The 16,734-nt window shown below is 54.8% G+C and overlaps 1 protein-coding gene across 1 annotated transcript in view; it reads left to right on the forward strand.

Annotated features, from left to right (window-relative positions):
• The first annotated feature begins 1,263 nt into the window (after positions 1-1,263).
• The window catches only part of PRDM12 (PR/SET domain 12), a 17,657-nt gene continuing 2,186 nt past the window's right edge, over positions 1,264-16,734 (forward strand). The window contains exons 1-4 of the mRNA XM_032257610.1: positions 1,264-1,486; positions 3,229-3,419; positions 4,808-4,963; positions 15,721-15,832. Of these exons, the coding sequence (XP_032113501.1) occupies positions 1,264-1,486; positions 3,229-3,419; positions 4,808-4,963; positions 15,721-15,832 (682 nt within the window). The remainder of the gene's footprint in view (positions 1,487-3,228; positions 3,420-4,807; positions 4,964-15,720; positions 15,833-16,734) is intronic.

Raw genomic sequence — 16,734 nt, forward strand, 5'->3', positions numbered from 1 at the left:
GGACCCCTTTCAATCACCCTATATCCCGTAGGAAATTCTTTTCCCAGCGACAGGCTGCCAGTGCGATTCCGGTCCGCCCATCTGGAACTCCGACCTGGCCCCGCAAGGGCCGGGAGCCTGGCTGCGCACGAAGCTGTCTCAGGCCGGGACCACCCCCAGCCCCGACGACGGCTGTGGCCCCGCCTCGGCAGACCCCTGAGCCCGCGGAGGAGTTTAGCACCCGGCTGCGCACAGCCAGCGAGTTGGCGCGGCCCGTTTGAAGCGAAGTGCCGGCTTCGGCAGCGCGGTCTGCGCAGGGGATCCGCGTGGCCACCCGGGCTGCGCGTGAGCTTGGGGCGACTGTGGCGGCCGGGGGAGTGCAGGGCCGCGGAGGGAAGAGGACGCCGGCCCTGGCCAGGGAGGGAGAGCCGTGCAGGGCTGGACCGGCCGGCGGGAGCAGCAGAGGAAAGGTGCACCCCGGGGCTGGGCCAGGCGGGTGAGCATGCTTCAGGCCTGAAGGGAGCGCGGGCCCCGAAGCTAGGCGTCCGCTCTGGTCCACCCCGCTCCCTGGAGTCCTGGCAAGCCTCGCTGTCCCCCTCCCCTGCTCGGTCCCCTCCTCTCCTCACAGCCCGCAGAGCCTCCCTCCCTGCCCCGCGCTTCCCACGGGGAGAGAAGAAAAAACAGGAGGGGGAAGGAAGGACCAGGGAGGGGAGGGAGAAGTGGAGGGGGACTGTTCGGAGCGGTCCGCGCGCCTCCGCCCCTCGCGCTCTCGCGACGAAGCTCCTCGAGCCCGGCCGGGTACAAGTCTGTCCTCCGACGTCAGGGGGTCATTAATAACCAATTAGGAGGGTCACTGCGGCTCCTATAAAGGCGCTGAGATTTTGCCAAGGGGAAGACGGCCCCGGCCGGGTGTGCGAGAGACTGGCGCGCGTCTGAGAGCCCCTCGCTGCCGCTTTCCGGCAACCACCCGCCTCTCTCCCACCCCGCACCCCCCGCACCCGCCTCCGCCTCCACTCGCGTCTCTCCACCCTCAGCGCCGCCTCTGCCATCTCTGCAGATTCCCCCATCTCTCTTCCTCTCTGCCTGTCTCCCCCTCGTTCACTTTCCACCAGCCGCCCCCTCGCCTCCCGCTCCCTCCTGTGTCCTCCTCCTCCCCGTCCTCCCCCTGCTCCTGTTCCTTCTCCTTCGAAGCCCTCTCCTCTCGCTCCTTGGGCTCTCCTCTCGCCCGCCCACCTCCCCCGTTGGCCGGGCAGTCCCCCGGCGCCGGGGAGCCCCGGGCCGCCCATGATGGGCTCCGTGCTCCCGGCTGAGGCCCTGGTGCTCAAGACGGGGCTGAAAGCACCGGGGCTGGCGCTTGCCGAGGTCATCACCTCCGACATCCTGCACAGCTTCCTGTACGGCCGCTGGCGCAACGTGCTTGGGGAGCAGCTCTTCGAGGACAAGAGCCACCACGCCAGCCCCAAGACGGCCTTCACTGCCGAGGTGCTCGCGCAGTCCTTCTCGGGCGGTGAGTCCAGCCGTCGGGGCCCGGCGCAACCCCTCTTCCCGGCAACCCTTATTCTGGTCCTGGCGGTGCGCGAGACGCGGTTGGGATAACCGGCCTCACTGCTGCTCGCGCCAACTTGGGCCCTCCCGGCGCTCCGTGCACCTCTGTTTCCGCGTGGGTCAAGGCAAGGCGCGAGCCGCCAAGCAGCGGTGGGTCGCAGAGCAGCTCCGCAGCCCACACGGCTCAAGGACAGATCCCGGCGACCCCGTCGCCCCCGCCGGCCCCTCCCTTCCCCTCCCGCGCTAGAGCTGGCGGGTTCCCGGCATTTAAAGCCTTACTAGGCGTGTAATAGCAGTTGACTCAAAAAGAAGGGGTTTTTAATTCATTTAGTTAACTTGGGCTTGACCCGCGAAAGTTCCCACTTAAACCAAGAACTTTAAAAGGCAGCCGGGGCTGGGGAGGGGGCGGAGGGCGGGCAGGCGGGGAGAAAAAGCCGCGGGGAGAGCGAGGGAGAGAAAGAGAGAGCGAGAAAAGTTTCTTTTCTTTAAGATGTCTCAAGTTCTTATTCCTCATTCATCAACCTGCAAACAATATCTTTCCCCGGCTCTGGCTTATCTGTGCGTCGCCCTCTTTTCCCCCTTTACGATTTCTGTTCCTCTCTTAATTTACCGTGAAGACTAATTCCACTTCCATTCACGCTATGTCAACCATCTAATCCCCCCTTTTTGTAAGGGGAATTCCTCGGCCCCTTTTAAACAAGTCCCCTCCGCATTGAGCTACAATTTACTGCTACAGCATTCTTCCAGGGCTAATGAATTTAGAATTAGCAATTTCTTTCGAATGGAGCCGAGTGAATGCGATCACTTTAACAGCGTGACAAATTGCCCGCCGCGCCGCAATGGACACCGTTTAACCCCCCCTTTCAGCCGGCCCGCTCGCCGGGTATTTTCCCAGGTAGCTTAGAGGGGAACCTTGTAGGACATGGAGGCCGCCCCTGTGCGCCTCACAGCTCCCAGCCCGGCCGCAGAGGCCGGAGAGGGGAACCCTCGGGGGGCTGAGTGCCGCCGCGGCTCCTCCCAGTCCAGAGAGAGGACATCGGGGTTTGTCTGAGCCCGGGCACTGCCCTCCCTGGCACCCCAGGGCCTGGGAGAAGAGAGGGACTCGGAGCGCCCGGGGTCACACAGCGAGCGCAGAGCCTGGCCAGCTGCTGCCAACTGCTGTTTCTTTGGCACCTCCAATGCCTTCCAGCCCGAGGTCTGTCCCCAGCGCTGACCACGTCCGGGCTCCTCTGCCAGTGCCCAGAGCCCGGACGCACAGTGGGCTTCCGGAACCCGACTAGGCGAAAGAGCCTCGGGTTGGCCTTCACCTCCTTGTGGGACTTGGCCTCAGTTTCCTCGTGCCTAAAACCACTCACTGCCGTTGGCTCACTAATTCTTAAAAACTTTTCCGGGGCAGAGGACGGAAGAAGGTGTGAATGTTTTGAGGATTCGTGGAGAGACTAAAACCCGCGTCTTAAAATGATCCCCAACGCACCACTCGATTTCCAGGGCACAGAGGGTCCCCGGGTTGCAAACAGAGGAGAGGTCCTTGAGCCTCCGCGCATCCGACTGCTCCCAACACCCGGGTGATCTCTCTGGATTTGGGGCCGACTTGGGGTTGGCCGGTCTGGGCAGGACCGAAGCCTGGGTCCGGGCTGGGAAGGAAGGGCCAGACCTGGCTGCGTCCGGCTCTGACCGGTTTTCCTGCCCCCGCCGCCGCCGCAGAGGTGCAGAAGCTGTCCAGCCTGGTGCTGCCGGCAGAGGTGATCATCGCGCAGAGCTCCATCCCTGGCGAGGGTCTTGGCATCTTCTCCAAGACGTGGATCAAGGCGGGCACCGAGATGGGCCCCTTCACTGGCCGGGTGATCGCCCCGGAGCATGTGGACATCTGCAAGAACAACAACCTCATGTGGGAGGTAGGCGGGCTGGAGCCGAGGGGCGGGTGCAGGGGGGGCTCTGGCCCAGGGTGGGACCCGGGCGGCCAGCCAGCAGGCACTCCTGGCCTGGACAACCCCCTGAGCCGGGACTCTAAGCCGCCCGAATCTGGAGCTCACCCCGACTCTAGGCTCCCCAAACACCTTGCCGCGGAAGGCAGGGGAAAATCCCACCCTCCTTCCTCCAGGACACCCGGGAAGGGCAGGACTGTTGTTGGCTCCACTTGGCAGATTAGGGTACTGAGACCCAGAGCAGCCAGGTCGCTTATCCAGGGTCCCCACCACCCTCCCTCCAGGTGATCTCCCAGCCCCTTACATTCTTTCCCTGGGGAAGCAGTGGGAAGCAGCTCCAGGAAAGCCATTCAAGGCCAGTCCTGGCCTGGAGGTGAGGTGGGGCTGGAAAGGAGAATGCCTTGTGAAGGCAGAATGACATTCACAATGACTGCAGCTGAGCTGCCATTGAGTCAGCTTCTGTGTCCCCAGCCTGAGTCACGGATGACCTCAGCAGCCCGTGCCTTCCTATTCCCATTTTACAGAGGGAAACCTCAGCTCCAAGAGGCTTCCATCCTATGCCTCCCCACCCCTCACCATGACGGGTGCCACGGAGGGCCCCACTGTACTTCTTCCTAACCTTGCAGGATGGGAAACCTGCTGAGGCCAGACTGGTGCACCCCCTTCCTAGTCCCATTCCCTCACCTGTTCCTCCCAACCAGCCCCCTCCTGGCAGACCCTGAAGAAGCCAAACTTGATAGAACTGGGGAATGGCCCAGAGGCCTCTCCTGACCTCATGTTCTCCCTCCTCTGGAGGCCTGGGCCACTAACTACCTTTTCCAGTTGCTGGGTCAGGAAGTTGGGGTGCAGTTTGACCTCTGAGTGGCCTTGGAAGCTCCCGTGAAGGGGTTTAGACCAAGCTAGAGTGCCACAGCGAGCCAGTCCTCCCTCCCAGGGCTCCAGTGCCCTCCCTCTCTGAGGCCCTGGCTGATGTTCTCAGTGCCGTGGGGAGCACCTCTGCATCCCCTGAAAGAGCTCAGGGCCACTTTGGGGAGTGACACCTTGGAGACCCTTTTCTTCTGAGGGCAGGGAGGACATGGCAACAGGAGCTTGTCTCTTGGTCAGCCCATCGTGCCCTGGACTGACCCCCTGTGGGCCACGTCCAGATGGCTAGCCTCAGACAAGTCCCTGCACCTCTCCAGCCTTCCTTGCCACGGCTGGAAAACGAAGCTTTATCCACTTCCCGGGGCTGCTGTGAGGATGGAGTGAGAGTGTGTGTGTGTGTGTGTGTGTGTGTGTGTGTGTGTGTGTGTGTGCCTGGAAGATCGTACACGTGGCATAGCCCTGCCTTACCTGATCCTTGATCCATCTGTGCCCAGGTGTTCAATGAGGATGGCACAGTGCGTTGCTTCATCGATGCCAGCCAGGAGGACCACCGGAGCTGGATGACCTACATCAAGTGTGCACGTAACGAGCAGGAGCAGAACCTGGAGGTGGTCCAGATCGGCACCAGCATCTTCTACAAGGCCATCGAGGTGTGTGTGTGCACCGTTGTGCAGGGACCAACCAGCGAACCTGGTGGGGGGAGGTGTGCAGGGCAGTGGCATCCAGGAACCACAACGGACAGCAGGGACCCGACACTGGCCTAGCCAGCCCTGCTCAGGCCGTGCAGCTGCGGCAGACAGGTGGTCTCCAGATGCCCTGCTCTCCGGTGTGTGACCTCCATGAGAAGCTTTCTGCTGCAGATCAGAAAGGATGGAACTCTCAACTTGATGCCATTGGGAACGTCATGAGCATCTCAATAGTGAGGTCCCTGGAGGTTGGCTGAAGGTGTCCCAAGGTTCAGGGGTCAGACAGATACAGAGAAACAAGATGGGGAGAGGCAGCCCAGGGAATGCATTGCTGGGGAGGCAGGGTATGTGTCTGCCGCCGTTTAGCTGTCTGAGGTCCCTCATTCTGCATGCATGGGCACCAGTGGCTTATGGCTCATGAGTCCAGTCTCAGCGATGGCTCCCTGTGTGTCAGGCTTTCAGATAATAGATATGCAGTATGGCCTTTAATCCCCACGGACCCCCAGAGGAGGATTTTGTGATTATTTACAGTTTATAGGCCAGAAAACCAGGTCTCCCTTAGTGGCAGCAGACTTGGGAATTTGGCAGGACATCTGGGGAGATTGTTAGCACTAATAGCTGTGCTTCCTGAGCCTTCTCAGAGGAGACAGGGCCAGATAACAGGCTGGACACAGTGGCTCACGCTTGCAACCTCAGCACTTTGGGAGGCCGAGGTGGGTGAATTCCTGAGGTTAGGAGTTCAAGACCAGCCTGGCCAACATGGTGAGACTTCGTCTCTACTAAAAATACAAAAATTAGCTGGGCGTGGTGGCAGGAGCCTATAATCTCAGCTACTCTGGAGGCCCAGGCCCAGGCCCAGGACAGAGGTGGCTTGAACACAGGAGGCAGAGGTTGCAGTGAGCTGAGATGGTGCCACTGTACTCCAGCCTGGGTGACACAGTGAGACTCCATCTCAAAAAAAAAAAAAAAAAAAAAAGATAACAGACAGGTAAATATCACTTCCGGTGGTGTGGCGGGGGTGAGGCTGAGCCAGGAAGGTTCAGAGGAGTATGGGAAGAGGAGGGCTTCCTGGCAGGCAGTGCTTGGGCAGAGGCAGGAAAGCTCCAGGTATCTGCGCAGGGGCTGAGGGTGCAAACCAAGCAGAGAACTGGTCGCCAGGCAGGCCCACACAGGGACCCGCCCTGGACAGTGTCCCTTGGCAGGAAATCTGGCCCAGGAGTAGAGGAAAGCCACCCGCCGGCTGGTGGGAACAGGCTGGTGGCAAGTGCTGTGCGGATGTGGTCAGGCTCTTCCTATCACACTTCTCTGCTCCCTGTGGGGTGGGGCTGGGGCTTGGTGGAGTTTTTCGGGTGTTCTGGAGGAGCAGAGAACGACTGACCTTTAGTCCATGTTCCATTTTCTCCCCGGGACTCAGATCCTGAAGCTCTTTCTAAGACCCCCGGGGGCGCCAGGGCCTAGTAGCTTCTGGGACGGGTTCCTTTGGTTGTCCCTGAATAACAAGGCCCCAGGGACTCTCCCAGAGGTGACAGCAGGAGGCCTAGCCTGGGTCCCGGCTGAGGGGGGTGATTGGATGAGCAGGAGGTGGAGGATAAGAAACAGTGAGTGGTTCCTGGATTGGGCTTCAAGTGAGGTAAGATGGCCGTAGGGCAGGGTGCAGAGAGGACTGGAGGTGGCCCAGGCCCAGGACAGAGGGGCCTCCTGTGACCATCTGGCTGGACCACCACATCCTAGAATTGATTTCCAGTGTAGTTGAGCCCCACACCTAACAGAATGCACCCTCCCAGATCCCCACCCCACCACCCTCTCACACACATCTTCACCCCCATACCCTCCTTCCCAGTCATCCTTGTACAGATGCAATGGAGGACTCCCACTCCCCCCACCCCCCCCACACACACACTCTTGTGAACACAAGAGACAGACCTACATCATTCTGGCAAGAGGGCTCCAGGCTGGGGCAGACGTGGGGGCCTGAGTCTCATCTAGCCGTGCAGGTCACACCAGCTAGAAGCCAAACAAACTCAGGAAAGATGAATAGATATTTAGAAATTCAGTCCAAGGGCAAGGAGCTGAAGAATATCTTTGGGGAAGCATCTGAGTTTATAGGATTAGGAAAAATGGTCATCTACATTCGATCGGGAATTTACATTGAAAAAAGAAGATCAGGCAGGGACGGTGGCTCACGCCTGTAATCCCGACACTTTGGGAGGCTGAGGTAGACAAATCGCCTGAGGTCAAGAGTTGGAGACCAGCCTGGCCAACATGGTAAAATCCTGTCTCTACTAAAAATACAAAAATTAAGGCCGGCGCGGTGGCTCAAGCCTGTAATCCCAGCACTTTGGGAGGCCGAGGCGGGTGGATCACGAGGTCAAGAGATCGAGACCATCCTGGTCAACATGGTGAAACCCCGTCTCTACCAAAAATACAAAAAATTAGCTGGGCCTGGTGGCGCGTGCCTGTAATCCCAGCTATTCAGGAGGCTGAGGCAGGAGAATTGTCTGAACCCAGGAGGCGGAGGTTGCGGTGAGCCGAGATCGCGCCATTGCACTCCAGCCTGGGTAACAAGAGCGAAACTCTGTCTCAAAAAAAAAACAAAAAAACACATACAAAAATTAACCAAGCGTGGTGGCAGGTGCTTGTAATCCCAGTTACTTGGGAGGCTGAGGCAGGAGAATCGCTTGAACCCGGGAGTTGGAGGTTGTAGTGAGCCAAGATCAGCACCATTATACTCCAGTCTAAGTGACAAAGTGTGACTCCCCCTCTACAACAAAAATAAAAAAAAAAAAAAAAAAAGAAGAGGATCAGGACGCACTCACACACAATATCATATATGTGATACAGACAGGTCCACTGATTTGGCTATCAGTGCTTTCCCTTCTAAGAAGGCACTGTTTTCGTGAAGGACGAGAAAGCAAAATGCCACACATTTTACTTTTAAAGTAAATTTGGATACATTTTTTTGGGAACCATTTCATCAAAATGTCAGATACCACTTACCGGATAAATCCCATCCTGGAGATGAGGCTGAGGCCCAGCGCTCACGCAGCCCTTCTGGGCTAGACCAGAAGACACTGCTGCTCCCCAGGCCAGTCCCGGGATGCCTCGGGAATCAGTCGGCTTTTGTTCTGTGCACGTGGTGAGTTAACCAAGGACGATGACCTCTACGGTGATGTTTTCTTGAACTTTCTGCCACTCAGAACCGCTATTCATATTTCATAACAATAACCCATTACTTGCCAAAAATAGGAAGGAACATCTTTATTCAACAAGCAGAATATACTGTTGCTGCTCTAAAACTTTCCATAAATACAGAATAACAGCCCTCTCAACAGAGACGAAGGCAACGCGGCTTTAGAGCCCAGGCGGTGAGCGGAGGGTCCCCAGCAGGGTGTACATCTGGCCGGATCCACTGACATGATCCCTGGGGAACCTCCTGGCTTACTCCAGTCACAGAATGTACTATAACCTCAGGTGCCCAAAATGACAGTTCTAGAAAGTGCCTAGCACATAGCAAGTGGCCACTAAATGAAGGAATAAAAGGGACTTAGCAACTTTTTTTTCTTTGAGACAGAGTCTTACTCTGTTGTCCAGGCTGCGGTGTAGTGGTGCAATCTTGGCTCACCACAACCTCTGCCTCCCAGGTTCAAGCAATTCTCCTGCCTCCCAAGTAGCTGGGATTACAGGCTCCACATTAGGCTAATTTTTGTATTTTTAGTAGATTTCACCATGTTGGCCAGGCTGGTCTCGAACTCCTGACCTCAAGTGATCCACCCGCCTCAGCCTCCCAAAGTGCTGGGATTACAGGTGTGAGCCACTGCACCTGGGCAGCAACTTTTAAAAAATAGAATCTGGCCGGGCGCGGTGGCTCAACCTGTAATCCCAGCACTGTGGGAGGCCGAGGCGGGTGGATCACGAGGTCAAGAGATCAAGACCATCCTGGTCAACATGGTGAAACCCCGTCTCTACTAAAACTACAAAAAATTAGCTGGGCATGGTGGCACGTGCCTGTAATCCCAGCGACTCAGGAAGCTGGGGCAGGAGAATTGCCTGAACCCGGGAGGCGGAGGTTGCGGTGAGCCGAGGTCGCGCCATTGCACTCCAGCCTGGGTAACAAGAGCGAAACTCCGTCTCAAAAAAAAAAAAAAAAAAATATATATATATATATATATATAATCTGCTCAGCCCTTGGGGTGCTGCTCTCTAATACTATCCCCATTTTTATGATGGTAAAATTAAAATGTTCAGGGAGATTACGGAAGGTTGTTGAGCTGTGATTGAAACCCAGGCTGATCTGACCCCAGAGCCGGAGCGCTGAACCACCATGCCATGTGGCCTCCCTGGCCAATATCTATTTGCTGGAACTCTATTAATTGGTGTGTCGGGACATCTGTGGTACAATGGAAATTGATGTTTGTCCAGATGACGTTGAGATCCTTTTACATTGGGGCTGCGGCTCCCTGGAGAAGGGGAGGGTATTTGCAGTCTCCAGGGAGCGTGTTCAGTGGGAGGACATGAATTTACAGCAGGAAAACAAGCCAAAAATTCTGTCATTTCCAATTTGTAATCAAAATCCAGAAAGCGGGGCAGGACAGGCCTTCTGGGCTGATAGGGATGGTTGAGAAGCACGTTGAGAGGGTATGTCTATTTGTCAACAAAAGACTCAGGCACTGGTATTCCAGTTTTGCTGATGTAGATTTTGTGGTACAGAACTCAGTTCCTTTGGGAATTGCTTTGTTTGTTTTGTGTTCTAAGCCTATCCCTGCTCCCCAGAAAAGTGAAAGACCAGCTGATCCTGCTTCTCTGAGCCCCAGCAGAGAGCCTGGCCAGCCAGGCCAGGCCCGAGTCTCAGCAGTAAAGAGTCACTGCTGCCCAGGGGGCCTACAGACCACGGTGGCTGTTCTTTGCATCGGGGCAGTCAGCTGGTGGGACCCTGGGAGCCTCTGCACAGCTGGCCCAGGGTTCCAGGGAAAAAGCTGCGGGTTCCAGGGTTTCCTGGACTTGATAGTAGAAGTTTGTTGATGGAGGAGGGTACCTGTGAGCAGGCAGACACCAGAGGCCTGGGCAGAGAGAGACAGGTGAGGCTGTCTCCCTGCTGCTGCCAGCTTCTAGCTGGCTGGAAATATATGTCATTCTCAATTCCAGTAGGCTCCTTTTTTTTTTTGGAGACAATTTTGTTCTGTCTCCCAGGCTGGAGTACTCAGCTCACCACAACCTCCACCTCCTGAGTTCAAGCAATTAAGCGATTCTTGTGCCTCAGTCACATGAATAGATGGGTGTACAGGCATGCGCCACCACTGCCAGCTAATTTTTTTTTTTCTTTCTTTCTTTCTTTTTTTTTTTTTGAGACAGCGTCTTGCTTGGTCACCCAGGCTAGAGTACAATGGCACCATCTCGGCTCACTGCAATCTCCGCCTCCCAGGTTCAAGCGATTCTCCTGCCTCAGCCTCCCAAGTAGCTGGGATTACAGGTGTCTGCCACCACACCTGGCTCATTTTTGTATTTTTAGTAGAGACGGGGTTTCACTATGTTGGGCAAGCTGGCCTCGAACTTCTGACCTCGTAATCTGCCTGCCTTGGGCTCCTAAAGTGCTGAGATTATAGGCATGAGACACCATGCCCAGCCCAATTTTTGTATTTTTAGTAGAGACAGGGTTTTGTCATGTTGGCCAGGCTCGTCTTGAACCCCTGGCCTCAAGTGATCCACCCATCTCATCCTCTCAAAGTTCTGAGGTTATAGGCGTTAGCCACCACGCCTGGCCTATAGGCTCTTTTTAATTGATTTTCTTGCTATTAAAAAATAACTTGTGTGTGTGTGTATAGAATATGTGCTCATTATTTTTTAAAAAGTCAGAGGCATGATGTAGATGGCATCATGCTACTCTCCATGAACCTTAAGTCAGCATTTTAAAATAGTCTCAAAATGGCGAACCCTTCTGGGGAAAGATGCACAGCAAACCAGTGGCAGTGGCTGGTATCCAGGGTGGCAGAGAGTGACTTCTCATTTTATATCTGTTACATGTTTATACAATTTGGTCCGTTTGTCTGCATCGCTGTTTTAATTTTTAAATTCATGAGTAAAATGAATTTTAGTAATTAAAAGCATTCTAGGCCGGGCGATTCACACTTGTAATCCCAGCATCGTGGGAGGCTGAGGTGGATGGATCATGTGGTCAGGAGTTCGAAACCAGCCTGGTTAAGATGGTGAAACCCCGTCTCTACTAAAAAATACATAAATTAGCCAGGCATGGTGATGGGCACCCGTAGTCCCAGCTACTCGGCAGGAGAACCACTTGAAGCCTGGAGGCAGAGGTTGCGTGAGCCAAGCTCACGCCACTGCACTCCACCCTGGGCAACAGAGCAAGCCTGTCTCAAAAAAAAAAAATTCTTAGTAAATAAATAACTCACACTTATAATACAATAGTCCCCATCAGAGCGCTTTCTTTTTTTTTTTTTTTTTTTTTTTTTTTTTTGAGACAGAATTTCGCTCTTGTTACCCAGGCTGGAGTGCAATGGCGCGATCTCGGCTCACCGCAACCTCCGCCTCCCGGGTTCAGGCAATTCTCCTGCCTCAGCCTCCTGAGTAGCTGGGACTACAGGCACGTGCCACCATGCCCAGCTAATTTTTTGTAGTTTTAGTAGAGACGGGGTTTCACCATGTTGACCAGGATGGTCTTGATCTCTTGACCTCGTGATCCACCCGCCTCGGCCTCCCAAAGTGCTGGGATTACAGGCTTGAGCCACCGCCCCCCGCCCAGAGCTCTTATTTTATTTTATTTATTTATTCATTGAGATGGAGTTTAGCTCTGTTGCCCAGGCTGGAGTGCAGTGGCACAATCTCGGCTTTCTGCAACCTACTCCTCCTGGGTACAAGCGATTCTCCTGCCTCAGCTTCCTGAGTAGCCAGGATTACAGGTGTGCACCACCATGCCTGGCTAATTTTGTGTTTTTAGTAGAGACAGGTTTTCACATGGTGGCCAGGCTAGTCTCGAACTCCTGACCTCAAGTGATCCGCCTGTCTCAGCCTTCCAAAGTGCTAGGATTATAGACGTGAGCCACTGCACCTAGCATAACTCTTTTTTTTTTTTTTTTTCCCAAGATGGAGTCTTGCTCTGTCACCCAGACTGGAGTGCAGTGGCTGAATCTTGGCTCACTGCAACCTCCGCCTTCCAGGTTCAGGCGATTCTCTTGCCTCAGCTTCCTGAGCAGGTGGGATTGCAGGCACATGCCACCACGCCTGGCTAATTTTTGTATTTTTAGTAGAGATGGGGTTTCACCATGATGGCCAGGCTGGTCTCAGACTTCTGACCTAAAGTGATCCGCCTGCCTTGTCCTCCAAAAATGCTGGGATTACAGGCATGAGCCACTGAGCCCTGCCTACTGTTACTGTATTTATTTGATATTTAATAATAGTTATTTTTAATTAAAATTAAAAGGCTGGTGTTGGCTTGGTATTTGATGACCCCCAGACCTGCAGCCTGGAGATGGAGTTCAGCTGGGGCTCCCTGAGCCTCCCATCTCATCCCACATCTTTGCTGGAGGAGTTGGCTTCTCTTCTGAGGGAGATGGGGCTGGGAAGTGGGAGCACCTTCATGGGGCTGGTGTCATTGGAGTATTCGGGCCCAGCCTGTGCTCTTGCTGGACACTGAAGGCAGAACCCCAGGTCACCTTGGGCTTCCACAGTTCCAGTGGCCTCTGCCATGATGCTTGATCAGTGAGCATTCCTGCAGGGACTTGGATGTGCCAGAAACCACTGCCAGCTTCTCTGAGAGGTGGGCAAGCTCCAGGAAAATAATCGCTGGCGCTTCCATGTCTAGACTGCACAAAGAGCTTTATGCATATGGCTCTGCTGCACCCCAAAACCACTTAGTGAGGCCATAGCAGTGTGAGGAAACAGGCCCTGTGACGTGAGGGAACTTGCCCAAGGTCACTCGCTCAGCAGATGGGGAGCCCTGGTGGACCCCCACATGTCTGACTCCAGACTAGGCGGGAACCCTCTGCAGGGCGTGTTCAATGGTCTGGGGGAGAATGCTGATTGCTTTGAAAGAACCATGACATCAGCATGTCTGGTTTCAGCCAAGACTTGAAGCCAAGGATTGGCACAATGTTGGAGGTGACTTACAACCAGAGTCTTAGAGTTGGGGGCACCTCAGGGACCATGTTCCTTGACCCTGTCATTTGAGGAGCACAGAAAAGCAAAATAACTTGCCTAAGGTCACACAGGGACCTGGTGAGAGAGGGCTTATCTGCACCATCTGACAGACTCACTTCCTTCACAATTAATTTATGTGAAATATTTCAGTTCCATCATCTACGTTTCTGGGAGGTTCACAAAACCTCTTCCTTCCATCCCAGTGAGGTCTGGAAAAAAAGTAAAATTTTTAAAACTGTAAAAAACAAACCAACAAAAAACACCCAAATCAGAACCTCTTTCTTCTCTGCCCCTTTCCAGCTGAGGCCTCCACCTCTGATGCTGGCCTCCTGGACAGCGGCTATGACTCTGAATGAGGAGAGAGGGCACCAGGACTCTCGCTGTGGTGGCAGATTCTTATCTGTCCACTTTCTTGGAGGCGTCATTTAACTTTCTGTGGCTTCTGGGACTGCACTTGGTGTTTCCATGCTGGCTTCTTGTCACTTACTGACCCTGAGGCTCACCATGATGCCCTGTGAACCATGGGAGGATGTGGAAATCATGTGGTGATTCTAGGCGGTGTCTCAGGAGGATGACCGTCACCTAGGCCCCCTCCTACCCTCTATTCTCACCCCTTTTCTTTCTACCTCCCTCCCCCTCTTCCCTTTTTTTTTTTTTCTTGAGACAAGATCTTGCTCTGTCACCCAGGCTGGAGTGTAATGGTGTAATCTCGGCTCCCTGCAACCTCTGCCTCCTGGGATCAAGCAATTCTGTCTCAGCCTCCCAAGTAGCTGGGACTATAGGCATACGCCACCACGCCTGGCTAATATTTTTTTTCTTTTATTTTCTTTTTTTTGTAGAGACAGGGCATTGCTATGTTGCCCAGGCTAGTCTCAAACTCCTGGCCTCAAGGAATTGCCCACCTTGGCCTCCCAAAGTGCTGGGATTACAGGCATGAGCCACTGCGCCCGACCTCCACTTCTCCCTTTTTTAGGGGTGAGCAGAGCTTGCTGCGATGGTCTGAGGGTCTTCCAGGCTCTGACCGAGGAAGGAAGATGCAGTGAACAAGAGTTCTGAGTGCTGGCTCTGCAGGCTGAACCAGACAGAAGCAGAGGGGGCCTTCTCTCCGACCACGGAAGCCCGTGCGGGGTCCTGCTCTGGCATGGTTTAAGACAACTCTATATTTGTTTTTTTTTTTTTTTTTTTTTTGAGACAGAGTCTCGCTGTGTTGCCCAGGCTGGAGTGCAGTGGCACAATCTTGCCTCACAGCAACAACCTCCACATCCCGGATTCAAGCGAATCTCCTGCCTTAGTCTCCCAAGTAGCTGGGATTACAGGCACATGCCACCATGCCTGGCTAGTTTTTTTGTATTTTTAGTAGGGACAGGGTTTCACCATGCTGGCCAGGCTGGTCTCCAACCCTCTAACCTCAGGTGATCCACCCGCCTCAGGCTCCCAAAGTGCTGGGATTATAGGCATGACCCACCGCACCTGCCTGGGTTTCAGACACCTCTAGATGGAATCCCATGTGATCTTTTGTGCTTCAACTAAAAAAGGAACCACCAGGAAAACAAACAAGCTATTGCTTGGGAGTGTCTGGGTTTTTCCAGGCACATCAGATAGTGGCCCCCAGGGTCAGGTGCCAAGGCCAGCACTTCTGGGATCCAGGCCTCAGGAAAGTGACAGGTGTCCCCTCTCTCATATGCCCTGCCTGGCTAGGGCCTGGTGCTTCCCCACTTGGGAGGGGTAAGTGGCTTCCATGAGAGACCTGGCAGCGAATGTCCTGGAGTGTGTGTGGTGTTTATGATCAGTGCCACCTCAGGAGCAGGACCCTTATGGCTCCCTGGATCGCCACCACAAAACCCTCTGACCAACATCTTTTGCCATGATTCTGAGGCAGTTCCTCTCCCAGAGCAGCAGAGCCCCAACACCATTTGTGGGGTTCTCTGTCATCAACCTAGGACATGGTGAACAGGACTCTGTGTAAAACAGTGCACGCCAGTGTTTCCCATTCATCTATCCAAATGCTGTTTTTTAGCGTCTGCCACATGCATGCAGACTCAGAGCCCTGTGTTTGGTCGGGAAGTACCTGTGACGTGGGCTGCCGATGGGAGCTTTGGATAAGAGATGTTTCCCGAACATTATCCCCGCAGGGTGTAGCCAAGTACCCTAGGGCGCCCCACAGCCCACGCTCCTTGAAAACATCTGGCTCAACCCTGCAGCTCCGGGGGCTGGCCGACTCTAGTTCCCCTGCATAAGAATTGAAAAGTTTTCTAGTTTTCCATTTTCCATTACTTCTGCTTGCTGCAAGGTGTCCATTCTGGTGCTGTCAGCTTGGAAGCTCTCCTGTGGCTGGAGCTTGGACAGAGATGGCGAGACGGCCTGGGCAGGGAGGGGGAGTGGGGCGGCTTGACATCCCAGGGCCTTTCATGTTTGTACAGCTTGCCAGGACGGCTCAGTGGAAACGGGCCTGTGTGGCTTTCTGGGGGCTGAGACTGGGTCCAGATCTCCGGGCTGTGAACGGTTGTTCAGAGATCCCTGACTCACCTCCCAGCTGCCGCCTCCCTGACCTCCTCTTGCCCCCTTCCCTGCAGATGATCCCGCCGGACCAAGAGCTGCTGGTGTGGTACGGAAACTCACACAACACCTTCCTGGGGATCCCTGGTGTGCCCGGGCTAGAGGAGGACCAGAAAAAGAACAAGCATGGTAGGTTTTCCCCATGGGGCTACTGAGACACAGACCCATGGAGAGGGGAGCCCAGGGAGGGGAGAGAGAAAGAATGAGAGAGGCAGGGAAGCTCCCGGCCTCCAGGGACCTTGGTTCAATGTCTGGCAGCATTGAGCAGCTAAGACATACAGGTCTACGGAGGCTGATGCCCCTGGAGCTGCCGCATGGGCCAGGCATGGGTGGAAGATGGACCTCCTGCTTCCTGGCCAGAATGGACTGGGGAGAACATGGGGGAGACCAGAGAGGCAATGAGGTGTGGCAGGAGAAGAAAGGAGCTGGGCAGCAGGAGCCTGGACTGAGTCCTAGTTCTGCTGTGCCATCTTGGAAATGCCCTGTGCTTTAGTTTCCTCATCTGTAAAGGCAAGGTGCTAGGCAAGATCATCTCTCAGTCCTCTTCCGGCTCTGACAACCTGTATATTTCCTTGCCTTGTCGCTGATGTCTGATGCAGGGCCTGGCACAGAGTAGATGCTCAGCGTAAGCCTTTAGAAGGAAGGCAGGACAGAACGTGCCTGTGTGTGTGTTGTGGGGACGCTGTCCATCACAGCAGAGACCATTTGCTTAACACCTATTTCTTGCCAAGAATTGGGCTAAGCCAGGTGTGGTGGCTCACGCCTGTAATCCCAGCACATTGGGAGGCTGAGGCAGGCAGATCACGAGGTCAAGAGATCGAGACCATCTTGGCCAACACAGTGAAACCCCGTCTCTACTAAAAATACAAAAATTAGCTGGGCGTGGTGGTGGGCACCTGCAGTCCCAGCTACTCGGGAGGCTGAGGCAGGAGAACTGCTTTAACCTGGGAGGGAGAGGTTGCAGTGAGCCGAGATTGCACCATTGCACTCCAGCCTGGAGCCTGGCAACAGAGCAAGATTCTATCTTAAAA

The sequence above is a fragment of the Sapajus apella genome, unplaced genomic scaffold (genome assembly GCF_009761245.1).
Source record: "Sapajus apella isolate SASKATOON/1434 unplaced genomic scaffold, GSC_monkey_1.0 scaffold97, whole genome shotgun sequence".
Lineage (NCBI taxonomy): Eukaryota > Metazoa > Chordata > Mammalia > Primates > Cebidae > Sapajus > Sapajus apella.